The sequence below is a fragment of the Zalophus californianus genome, chromosome 8 (genome assembly GCF_009762305.2).
Source record: "Zalophus californianus isolate mZalCal1 chromosome 8, mZalCal1.pri.v2, whole genome shotgun sequence".
NCBI lineage: Eukaryota > Metazoa > Chordata > Mammalia > Carnivora > Otariidae > Zalophus > Zalophus californianus.
This window is the reverse complement of record NC_045602.1, coordinates 49,465,114-49,476,146: the sequence shown is the minus strand read 5'-3', so window position 1 is coordinate 49,476,146 and position 11,033 is coordinate 49,465,114. Positions and strand designations below refer to the sequence as shown.

At 54.3% G+C, this 11,033-nt stretch overlaps 3 protein-coding genes across 3 annotated transcripts; 1 reads left to right on the top strand and 2 right to left on the bottom strand.

The window, feature by feature from the left end:
• Positions 1-227: 227 nt before the first annotated feature.
• WBP1 (WW domain binding protein 1) lies at positions 228-2,960 on the top strand. The gene is given in 6 exon segments (XM_027621875.2): positions 228-746; positions 1,706-1,754; positions 1,757-1,807; positions 1,935-2,111; positions 2,282-2,640; positions 2,642-2,960. Coding segments are annotated over 6 exon segments (801 nt in total). The 5' UTR covers positions 228-677; the 3' UTR covers positions 2,738-2,960.
• Positions 2,961-3,138: 178 nt separating this feature from the next.
• Positions 3,139-6,749, bottom strand: MOGS (mannosyl-oligosaccharide glucosidase). The gene is given in 10 exon segments (XM_035728867.1): positions 3,139-3,554; positions 3,557-4,232; positions 4,234-4,704; positions 4,706-5,078; positions 5,320-5,333; positions 5,335-5,517; positions 5,989-6,215; positions 6,407-6,442; positions 6,445-6,659; positions 6,661-6,749. Coding segments are annotated over 10 exon segments (2,505 nt in total). The 3' UTR covers positions 3,139-3,333.
• A 1,232-nt stretch (positions 6,750-7,981) lies between these two features.
• MRPL53 (mitochondrial ribosomal protein L53) lies at positions 7,982-10,575 on the bottom strand. Its single transcript, XM_027621876.2, has 3 exons — positions 10,330-10,575; positions 10,117-10,229; positions 7,982-10,007 (listed from the first exon to the last, which is right to left on the bottom strand). Exons 1-3 carry the CDS (start codon positions 10,419-10,421, stop codon positions 9,874-9,876), a joined length of 339 nt encoding a protein of 112 aa, XP_027477677.1. The 5' UTR covers positions 10,422-10,575; the 3' UTR covers positions 7,982-9,873.
• Positions 10,576-11,033: the final 458 nt, after the last annotated feature.

Here is an 11,033-nt window from a genome sequence, read left to right as displayed (position 1 = left end):
CTTGTACAGAGTTGGGGAAATGGGGTATGGGCAGGCCAATGTCCCGTACACACATTTTGCCCTCACGAGAGATTGCGTCGACACCTGGGGAAACAGGCCCCTAGGCCGCAAGAAGACTTGGGCGGACCTTTTGGGGACAACCCCGCCCCCGCCGCCGCCGCCGCCCCGCCTCTCCGCCCTCTTCCGGTGGGATTACCTGGCTTGGTCGGGCCTTCGGCGTCATCGCTGAAAGTAGCGCTCAGGCCAATCAGCGGAGACTTTGCTTGCCCGGACGGCCGTTTATTGGCTGATTATGCAGAGCCCGTTCTGTTGTCCATATTGGCTATTGTCGCTGTCAGTCAGGGCCATGGGTCGAATCTTGCCCCACTCTTTGTCTGTGTAAGCTCTTGTCGTCTGGGAGAGTGGCGGAGGCGCTGCTGTAGATTGGTCCCTGGGAGAAACCTCTGGTCCGTTCCTATTGGGCCCGTCCGCCGGCGGGCATCGCTGATTGGTAGGGCCGAGCAATCTGGGTCCTAGTTGGCAGAGCTCTCCCCGGATGGAAGCTCCAGCCGCGGAATGATGGAGGCGGCAGCGAAGATGGGCCGGGCAGGGACCATGGCGGTGGCGGCAGAAGTGGCAGGGGCGGGGCGCCTGGCGATAGAGGAGGCTGTGGTCTACAGGGGGCTGTAGGTGGAGGCATGGCTCAGGCCAGCAGCGGGAACGGCAGCGAGGAGGCCTGGGGGGCACTTCGCGTGCCGCAACAGCAGGTATCCCAACTGCTTCAAAAGCCTATCACGACAGCCATTTATTTCTCTTTCCCCTCTCCTTCTCCCTTCCTTTTGGGGGGTTGGGGAGGAACTCACGTAGCCAAAGATACTGTGAAGTTCCTAAATATGTACCCTTCTACTCTTTGTCTAAACTTTGTAACGTAGATGCAGTTGACTTTGCCTGCAGCTTCTTAGACCCCCCATCCCATGGCTGCAGTGGAAGCTTGCAGTGGCTCTCCAGAGACCAAAGGCATAATGAGGCCCAGGGAAGCTCCCTCTGTCTTGCAACAGTTATTTGTGATGTTTTTCTGTGTGCCTGTTGTCACAACAGAGTCCGGCAGCGTCTTCTCTTGAGGGAGCAATTTGGAGAAGAGCTGGAACCAGACTCGCGCCCTGGATGCCATCCTTTATCATCCACAACAGTCCCATCTGGTTGGGAGCACTGCTCTGGGTCTCATATGGCCCTTCCTGAGACCCAGGGGTGGAAGATCCAGCGTGGGGTGGGGAGGCAGACCGTGCGGGGGATAATGAAAGCATCCTAGCATTGGAAATTACCTTAAACCCCCTTACCCATTGTTTGAGACTCTGAGATAGGTCAGACTGCCCCCCTGGCTTCTGCCCAAACGCTCCCTTAACAGAAAACACCCTGGGGAGCCAGCCTGAGTGTGAGAGAAGTCTCTCTCTATGCAGAACCGAAATCGGCCTCTTTGTATGTCCACACCTTGCATCTTGTTCTCTAGACAGATTCTTGTTATTCCGAATCCTCTTCCATGTCAACAGCCCTTCAGATATTTGATCACTTCTCTCACCATCACTCTTCCCCTCCCCACAGATCTCTCTGAGCTCAACTCGGCTCACAGGGTGGGACTGTGTCCCTGCATGCGGGGGGGGGGGGGGTCGGGGTGGACAGTGCCTGGGGCTGGGATCTCCCTTGGTTCTAAGTGCCTCCTTGCTCCCAGCTTCGAGAGCTCTGCCCAGGAGTGAACAACCAGCCCTACCTCTGTGAGAGTGGCACTGCTGCGGGGAGACGGGCTGCTGCACCTACTACTATGAGCTCTGGTGTGAGTCTCCAAGGGGGCTATTCTTGGGTCCTTCTGCCCACCCTCCCTTGGGCCTCAAAATTCCAACCTTCATGGACCTTTCTCTGCCCAGGAGGTATCTAAGACCCTCCCTCCTCACCCCTTGCAGGGTTCTGGCTGCTCTGGACTGTCCTCATCCTCTTTAGCTGCTGTTGCGCCTTCCGTCACCGGCGAGCTAAACTCCGGCTGCAGCAACAGCAGCGCCAGCGGGAGATCAACCTGTTGGCCTACCACGGGGCATGCCATGGGGCTGGCCCTGGCCCTACCGGTTCACTGCTTGACCTTCGTGAGTGGATTGAGGCTCTGGGCCCACTGGCAGTGGCCCCTCCCAACCCAGAACCCTGAATCATCCCCACATTCCCTTTTCGGACATTTCAAAGGCACCCTTTCCCTGATAGCAAAGGTACCACTACCCTACCACTGGTTGCCCCACCAACCATGCCATCTTTCCTGCAGGCCTCCTCAGCGCCTTCAAACCCCCAGCCTATGAGGATGTGGTTCACCGGCCCGGCACACCGCCGCCTCCTTACACCGCAGCCTCAGGCTGCCCCTTGACTGCTTCCAGTGACCGCACCGGCCGCTCCTCTGCTTCTAGCTGCCCTGCCCACTGCGAGGGAACAAATGTGGAAGGTGTTGCCTCCCACCGGAGTGCGCCCCCTCATCAGGAGAGTGAGCCTGGGGCAGGGCTGAGCCCTGCCCTCACACCCCCTTCTTGCCGCTATCGCCGCCTGACTGGTGACTCAGGTATTGAGCTCTGCCCTTGTCCTGACTCTGGCGATGGCGAGCCAGTCAAGGAGGCTAGGGCTAGTGCCACCCCCACCAGATCTGGAGGACCCTTGTGTGCTGCCCCTCGATCCTGTACCCCAGGTCTCTCCTGTGGGGCTAGTTTCCAGTGAAGGGGACCTCCCATAAACAGTTTTGGGAGGGTGGCTGGATTCCTTGCCCACCAGAAACAGCCCGGGGCCCCATATCCTCGAGTTCTCCTTGGCCTCTCCCTGCCGCCTTGAATCTGCCTGAAAGGGGTGGAGTCCTGAGGAGAGCGGCGGTGTTTGGGGGACTGTGCTAGCTGTACCCCCAAAAACATACACAGGAGCCTTTGATCTCATTAAAGAGATGTGAACCAGCTGCTTGTGAATTTGGGTGGACCAGTGCTCAACTTGCTGCATTGCACTTGACCTAACTGGATTTGGAAGGGATATGTAATGGCCACTTTTCCCACCTTCCTCTGAAGAATAGTAGGCAGCCCTCAGGTCTGGACTGAGCTAAGACCTCTTGGTGAGGCAGAGCTGGCAAAAGCAATAGAGCTTGGCATCGTTTTCCAATTTATTTAGAAAAATAGACTCTGAATTCACGTTCACCCCAGGGCTACGTGGGATGACAGTAAGGAGACACCTGAGATGAGCTGAGGAGGGTTTGAAGCACTAGTATCTGAGGGCTGGGGGCAGAAGCTAGAGACCTTGTCCTTCTGTTCCAGAGTGGGGGCCTGGCATCCCTCTCAGCCTCCCTCTTCAGTAGTCTTCAGCCATGGCCAGTAGGACAAGGCTGGTCCAGCCTTGGAAAGGGCGGCAGCCCATGCCCCGCCCATCCCGGTCACTATACTGCTCCCAAAGGAAACCCGTGGCCTGATACTGCCGCCACACGTTGCCCACAACATTGGCACGGAGCTCACTGTGGAGCTTAGCAGCCCGGGCCTGGTGGGGACCCTCTAGATGACCATAGTGGTAGAGAGCCCTAAGGCTAGGTAATTGACATTGAGCCACACGGCACCCCGCCAGTATGGAGGATCATGCTCTGAATTGCGCTGGCCATAAAAGGGGCTGGAGGCTGCAAGGGAGCGCAAACCAAAGGGGCTCCAGAGATGGCGGCTGTCAGCTAGGACGTCCAGCAGGGGCCCAAGGCGGGAGGAGTTGGGGTCCAGCAGCCGCAGCAGCATGGGAAAAAGACTGACATAGCCCAAGGCATCCACGTACTGTAAACGAGGGTGGGGCCGGCCCACCACCCGCACCAGCCCCTGAGGGGGCCGAGGCTTCAGCTGCACTGCTCTTGTGTGGTTTCCAAAGTCTGCAAAGACTCCTAGCTCTGGGGCCCAGTGCAGCTCATCCAGGCTCTCTTCTGCCTCCAGTGATGCAGCCAGTGGGCCCAGCTCCGCAGCTGCCTCCACCTCTCCCAGCTGCTCTGCCAGCCGTACCAGCACACGGGCACCCAGTGCCACCCAGCACCGCAGGTCCAGGTGCCGCTCGCTAGTTGAAGGATGCGAAGCCCGGGGATAGTCATCCAGCCCCGAAGGCAGTGTCTTAGGGTTCAACAGGGTTGGCAAGGCAGGGTCCCGGCCCCGCCAGCGATAAGATAGTGGCACTGGCCCTTCCTGACTCTTATAGAGCCAGGAGAACCAGGCACGCAGGCGGGGGGAAGGCCCTGCGGAGGAAGGCAAAGTCAGTAGGGTCACCACTCTCTAGCATGTAGGCTATAGGCAAAAGCAGGGTTGGGGGATTGGCGTGCGCTGCCCTTTGCACCAGGAATTCTGGGGGCACCCGGGCTCGGGCCTCATCCCCCAGCACCTGTTCTCGTCCAATCCAGCCATCAGCATTGAGCAGCCCCAGCCAGTGACCTAGGACCTCCCGCGTAATGCGGGGATCCCACCGCTGGACCACCAGCTGGTGAAAGCCTTCATCCCAAAGGAAGCCTCGTGGGAAGAATGACCGGGAGGGCACTGCCGTGAAAAGAGGGACAGGTGGAAAGAGGGCTGGGTCCACCTTCTGCTCAGACCCCTCAACCCCCATGTCTGCCAACACCAGACCCTGTCCATAGAAGTAGCCAATCCCACCAAGGAGGCCACTGAGGGCAGCCTGACCCAAAGTCTGCTCCTCAGGGCTCAGGCCCCTTCCCCTTCAGTTGAAAAGTCTTCTCAAAGTGCTCTCTAAAGGCATCAGCATGGCTCTCCAGGGCTTGGGTCAGCAGGCTGCCGGCCAGCTGCTCCAGGGGTTGGCTTCCTCCTGCACGGGCACTGCCCGATTCAAACACCAACTCCACAGAAAAGGGGACTTTCAGTGTCACCTGTTGTATCAAGAATTGCCCTTGTCCCTGTCCTTGCCCACTTGGGCCTTTGTCCTCCCACTTCAGAGATCCTGGCAAGCCGAGGTAGCGTTCAGGGGAAGCCCCTGGTGGCCGGTGCTGAAACCAGCTATTTAGGCGACTCTTCACCATCTCTGTCAGCAAAGGAAGTCCTGGGTTGGAGGACCAGAAGACATTGTAGCTTGAAGAGAAAAAGATAAATAGAAAATTACTCAGGAGAATATGGTGAGGATTATAAAGAGAAATAAGAGGAGATCAGCAGTCAGAATGGAAGGGTCTTGGCAATGCAGAGGACATGCAGCCTGGTGAGAAGGGGAAAAAAATGGTGGAAAGAGGGTAGAGTGGGGGGAGATTGAAATCAGGCTAAGTCCGCATCCATACCACCTCTACCAGCACCCCCACCTTTTCTCTTCCCTAGTTACCTGCTATACTTAGGGGGCAGTGTCCCCTGGATTGGTTGGTGCCATAAGTGTAAAACGGAAGTCACCAAGTTCACTGGAGTGCCCACTGATGAATTTCAATTGCCCCTTGGCCCCAACCTCTGGCACTAGGACTTCCTTGCCATCTGTCACCACATAGAAGAACAGGGACACCAAAGGGAGGGTAGAGGTACCTGAGGTCTGGATGACCAAGGAGGACAGAAAAACACAGCATTAGATTAGCAGTATCTCCTGAAAATTCAGCTTTACTGAAAGGGGCACCATGCAGGAGCAACATGGTAAAACATACATCTACAGTGTTGAGGGTCAGTGAGGATAAGCACCAGTGAGATGAGGTATAGAGCTTTGCACAGGGTTCTCTGGGAAATAATAGAATGCTTTTGTGTCATGTACTATGCTAAGAACGCTACACATCATTTTCTTTCAGTCATACAGTTCTATGAGTTAAGTGCTATTTGTATCTCCATTTTGCAAAAAGGAAACCATGGCTTATGGATAGTAAATAGAGATGGTCATATAAACAAATGTTCAAGGCAGGCAGCCAGACTCAGAGCCCCTGCTGTTAACTGCCACATCATACTGCATTTGCTGGCAGCAAAGAAAGGGGTGAAGGGAGTCTGGGCTGGGGGAAGGGTGTCCTGAGGCCCTGACCTGAGGTTCTACAGTCACTCTCCAGCTCCAGTCCCCTCCGTGCTGACCCCCAGGCCTCTTGACGAACTCAGTGGTGAGCCTTAAGGCCCCATCCTGGATGTGTTGCCGCCCGAAGGAGAGACCGTCGTGGAACTCCCAGCCATAGGGACCCACGCCGTCCCCCTGCTCACACGTGTGCCTGAGCTTAGGGGTCCCCGGGGTGGCGCCTTGCTGCGCCCACATCAGTCCTGGGGGTAGAATGGCCACGTAAGTCAAAGAGAGAGCAGGGGACCTGTCCCTCTGGGTCTCCAAGAGTTTCAGGGTCATCCCTCCTCAAAACTCTCCTGAACCACACCCCTCCCCACTCTTGCTCTGGCGTGAAGCTGGGGCTCCCAGATTGAGTCCGCCTGCCTACCCGCCCGTCCCGAGGCCCAGTTACCGGTGAGGAGGGGCTTCGGGCTGCGGGTCTTCATGCGAAGTAGACGTGAGGGCGGTAGGTGCCCCAGAAGAGGTCCGGGGCCACGGCGGGGCTGGAAGAGTCGGGAGGCAGTGCCGGGGGCGCCGAGTGCAGTGTGACCGCCCTCCGCGCACGGTGCCACGCCAGCAGCCAGCATCCTGACAGGCCCAGGGCCAGAGACAGGACCACGATGCCCAGAGCCGCTCTCCAGGCAGAACCACGGGCCTCGCCGCCCCCGTCGTGCAGGGCCACCCCGAACCGCCCTTTCAGTTGTCCGCGGTCCGTCTGCTGGCGCTCCGCGGCGCCGCCGCTCGCCCCGAGCCATCCTAGAAGAGAGGTCGGCGTTGCGGGAGCTCGGAGAGGCGGCAATGGAGCCCGGGTCCTGCTTTGCCTCCCGGCTTTGCGCGCGGCGCACCGGCAGCCACGGATCTGTCAGCCGAACCCGCCTGCCCGCGCCTCCCGCTCCGCTTCCGCCTCCTGCCGGAAGCCCCGCCCCGCCACGTCCGATTAAGTCTCCGAGTCCGGAACCGCCGCCACCGGCCTGGCAAAGGTCTGGTTGTCTCCAGGGTTAACGTTTCTTTGGCCACCTCGCGGATTTCACAAGCTAGTAGAGAAAAGTAATCTCACATTGGCTTTTTTGTTTTTCAAAGGACTATATATTAAGAACCTGAAACTCCATCCCGAGTGTTTTACATGTAACCGCCCCAATCAGGTGGCTGAAAACTGGCCTAGAAAGTTAAAGTAACTTGGCCCTGGCCACAGAGCCAGGAAGTGGCTAGCTTGGAGCCCAAGTGTATCTGAAACAGACTGGATCACTTTGCCCACGCCCTTTCCTTCTTTCCTAGTTAAGTGGAGTGTGCCGGAGTGGACCCAAGAGGAAGCCTGAGATCTGTTCCAACAGTGTCTTTAAGCGACCCTCTGACAGTTTAGGATTCCTTATCTAGATGAACCCTAAAAGGACCGTAACGGTGGTGCATGCACTTTAAAGAATGCATTTTACCCCCTCTAGTCTACAACTCAGGAAGCACAGAAGCTTAGGGAAAGGATCAATTATATCCAGGTCAGGGAAGGCTATAGGAAGTGGCATCTGCACCTCAGGTGGACCTAGGAGAGTTGACATTACAATTAATGGTGGTTCAGAAAAGCAACTTGGATTCAGTTATTTCTCACCAACAGCTTGGCATAAAAGTTATTTTCATAAAGTACAAGTCCCTATCATCCTTTAAAAAACCCTACTCAACACCATGATGCTACTCTAGCTATTATCACACCTCCCATCCAAACTCATTATATAAAGCTAATACTGTATGTTGCATGTTCACTTTCTGTTTTGCTATAATCTGATATCTGACCCCCCCCCCCCGCCCCCGGTAGACTTTTCGCTTTTTCAACAGTCACCTTCTGACCAATCCCAATGGTCACTCCTGTCTTCATCTTTCTTGCTACCATTGCATCTAGTTCATATCTCTATTGCAGCACTCATTACATACCCGAGTTTCATTATTCATCTTTGTATGCAGTACTAATCAAAGTTACAGGTACAAGGTAGATAGTAAATATTTGTAAATTCAACACATGTTTATTGCACACTATGCATCAGGCACTATGTAAAGTGCAGGGGACACAGAGAAAACAGCCCCAACCTCAAGTGCACAGTGCCAGCATTCAATCTATGTTTACAGCAATGTCTGAACCATCCCCATTTTTACAGATGAGGAGAGTGGTAAAATCTGGCCAGAGAGAACAGCCAGTTAACCATCAAGCTGAGGAACTACAATCTAGGCGGTCAGTATCCTTTCGGCTATAGCATAAGGCCCTAGACAACACTTGTGCTCACGGTAATGTTCTAGGCGCTTTACAGTTATCAACTCAATTTAATCCTCTCAACAGTCCTAGGAGATAGGTACTATTATCCCCATTTTACTAGTGAGGAAACAGGCACTGAGACTAAGTAATTTTCCCACAGTCACAGAGCTACGTAGGGACGAAGTTAGGATTTCAACCCCAGGAATTCTGGCTCTTTACTACACCATACTTCCTCCTGGTAGGTTGTTTTTTGGTAGTTTCTTTTTTAAAAGGGGAGGGGGAAAAACTCGCTTTTGAAGATCGCACCCTTTTAAGCAGAGCAGCAGTGTACTATCGCTGTAGCAAAGTCATGGAAAATGTATTTGGCAAAGGACACAAGCAGCCAGGGTCAAGAGATCCTTGATTGCCTAGCTAAGCATTCTGAAGTTCTCTAAACCTGTGGCCATCAACCATTTTTCCTACAATCCGAGGTAAGAGTAATTCTATACTGCAACCAAGTACATGCAGATACACACATATATACATACTTTCTATTTTATATATGTATATTAATGATTATAGGCTGAAAAATTTCTTAAAAGAATACTTCCCGTTCCTGTGCCATGCACTCTCATACTTTTTGTTCTATTTTACTTTTGTTTCTTAAAGACTGATTTATCCCCCTAAATTGATTTCATGATCCACACCCAGTATGAGAATCATGTTAGGCACAATGTGAAACAAGTAGTAGCAAGACATAAAAACAGTGATGTGCTTTGAAAAATAAAGTTAAGCAGCGGAAAAAACGATCAGAAAAAAAGGAGACTGGGTGGAGAATACAATGATACAGTTAAATGAATGGGAATGGAGAAAACATTTCAGAAGCTTTTGTTTAAGACAGAATATTCTAAACTTACTGACTAGATATGCAGGGAAAGGGAGAGGGCAGAACCAGAGATAATGCTATGGTTTCCAGCCCCAGTGGCTGAACAGATGAGTGCCCTTAAAAGTAATGGGGAAGACAGGGGAAGAGACAAGTATAGGTGTATGTAAGATTATCAATTCTATTTTGGACAAAGAGTGTTGTGGAATTTGGAGGAAATCAGTAGTATGTTACCTGACTTTAGCACAGTAGTTGAGATTAGAGCCAAACAGAAATGCAGGATTTAACCCTCTGTTATGACAGAGGATGAGATGCCCCAGAAAGAGAAAAAAGTGAAGGATGAGAGCAGTACACTTTTATGATTAAAAGGAAAAAGACCCAAGAGGAGGAGAAGTTCCACAAGGGAGTGAATTAAAAGTGACAGATGCTACTGAGATGGAAAGATGAGGACCGAGAAAAACAGCACTGGATTTGGCTGATGAGTAAAAGGTACCTTGAGCGAGTGATGGGAGAAGCCAAATTCAACAGGGTTAAGCACGCGGCGATGGTAAGAAAGTGAAATAAATTCAAGTTTGTCCAGGCCCCTATCTGATCGTGTCTCGTTCCAGAAACGTTGGCTTATCAGTAATCACAGGACTCTCTCTCTCTCTTTTTTTTTTTTTTTTTGGCGCTCCGTATCCCTTCAGACGGTGATTCGAGTGATGAAGTCTTTCAAGCTCTTCTTAGGTAGGTATCCTAGCAATCCCAACCTAAAATCTGATTGTTGGGCTCTTCTGTGCTGTCAGCGCCCGGTACCAGCGCCGGGCTTGTCCCCGCTTCCCGCTGCAGCCCTGGCCTGGATGTGGGAGGCAAAGGCTGTGAGCATTTCCTGGGCGGTGAGGTGAGCGCCGCGCATAATCAGGCGATGCCCGTCTCCTGGGGAAGAAACAAACGAGTCAGGCACCGGGAGGGCGGCGGGGCCGGGACTGAGGGCCCGCGCGGGCTGCCCGACACCCCTCCCGCCCGCCTCCCCACCGGAGCCCACCGAACAGCACGTCCACGCAGGGCTCGGAGCCGTCGTGCCTCACGTCCGCAATCACCGAGCAGTTGAGGTTAGTGGAACGGACCTTCTCGCTGCTCACCGCCTGGAGGAAGGTCCTGCGGAGGGAAAACTGCTTGAGCGCTCGGCCGAGGGGGCTAGACCCCCGGCAGGAGGAAGACGCGGCCCCTTCCCGTCCCCACTCCTTCCGCCTCGTACCTCGTCGACTCCACATTCTTCTCGAAGGGGCAGAATTGAACCCGAACCTGCTTCACAGATCGGAGGCCGAGCCGAGCCAAGGACGCCGCCATGGTGACCTCCGCCCCGGAAGGCCTCGTACGGACGGAAGTGTCCTCTACTGCAACGCTCCCCTTCCTGCCCTCGGCTGCTGCGCGGTGCGGCTCTCCGACCCTCCGACTCCGGCGCCAGCGTTCGGTGGTGCTTGCCCCCCACCCCGACCGCCGCCCCGGGCTCCCCAGCCCGAGAGGAGGAGGAAGTCCAGCAGGGAGGGAGGTAGTTTCCACACAGGGTGTGGAGGGCCCCAAAGTAAGCGGTCAGTAAACACCTATCATTAACAGTCCTCTTGGACCACGGTGAAGACGATAAATATTGCAAAAGCCGTTGCGCCTGGCTCCGATAACACGTCCGTCTTCTGCAGCCTTTACCCCTTCCGTACGCTGTACGCGGCTGTGCCAGATCTAGGTCAACACCATCTTAAGCGCTGGTCCCTTCGGTGAGGACACGACCATGGCAGGGATTATACAGCTACCAGGGGGTAAACCCTACTCTGGTAACTGAAGATTAAACATGTTGAACTCTGAGTAACCACAGTTTAAACGTGAAGGTCCTTTAGCCCAGTATTCTTAAGTGACTGAAGATAGCTACGAGACAGCGAGTACAGGGTAACAGAACCCTCGGGACTG

Bases quoted from the DNA above. Each gene is read 5' to 3' on its own strand.
- MRPL53 (XM_027621876.2), bottom strand. From the start codon at position 10,421: ATGGCGGCGTCCTTGGCTCGGCTCGGCCTCCGATCTGTGAAGCAGGTT. The intron at 10,230-10,329 runs GTACGAGGCGGA...TTCCCTCCGCAG, and splicing joins AAGAATGTGGAGTCGACGAG to GACCTTCCTCCAGGCGGTGA. The intron at 10,008-10,116 runs GTGGGCTCCGGT...TTTCTTCCCCAG, and splicing joins CTGCGTGGACGTGCTGTTCG to GAGACGGGCATCGCCTGATT.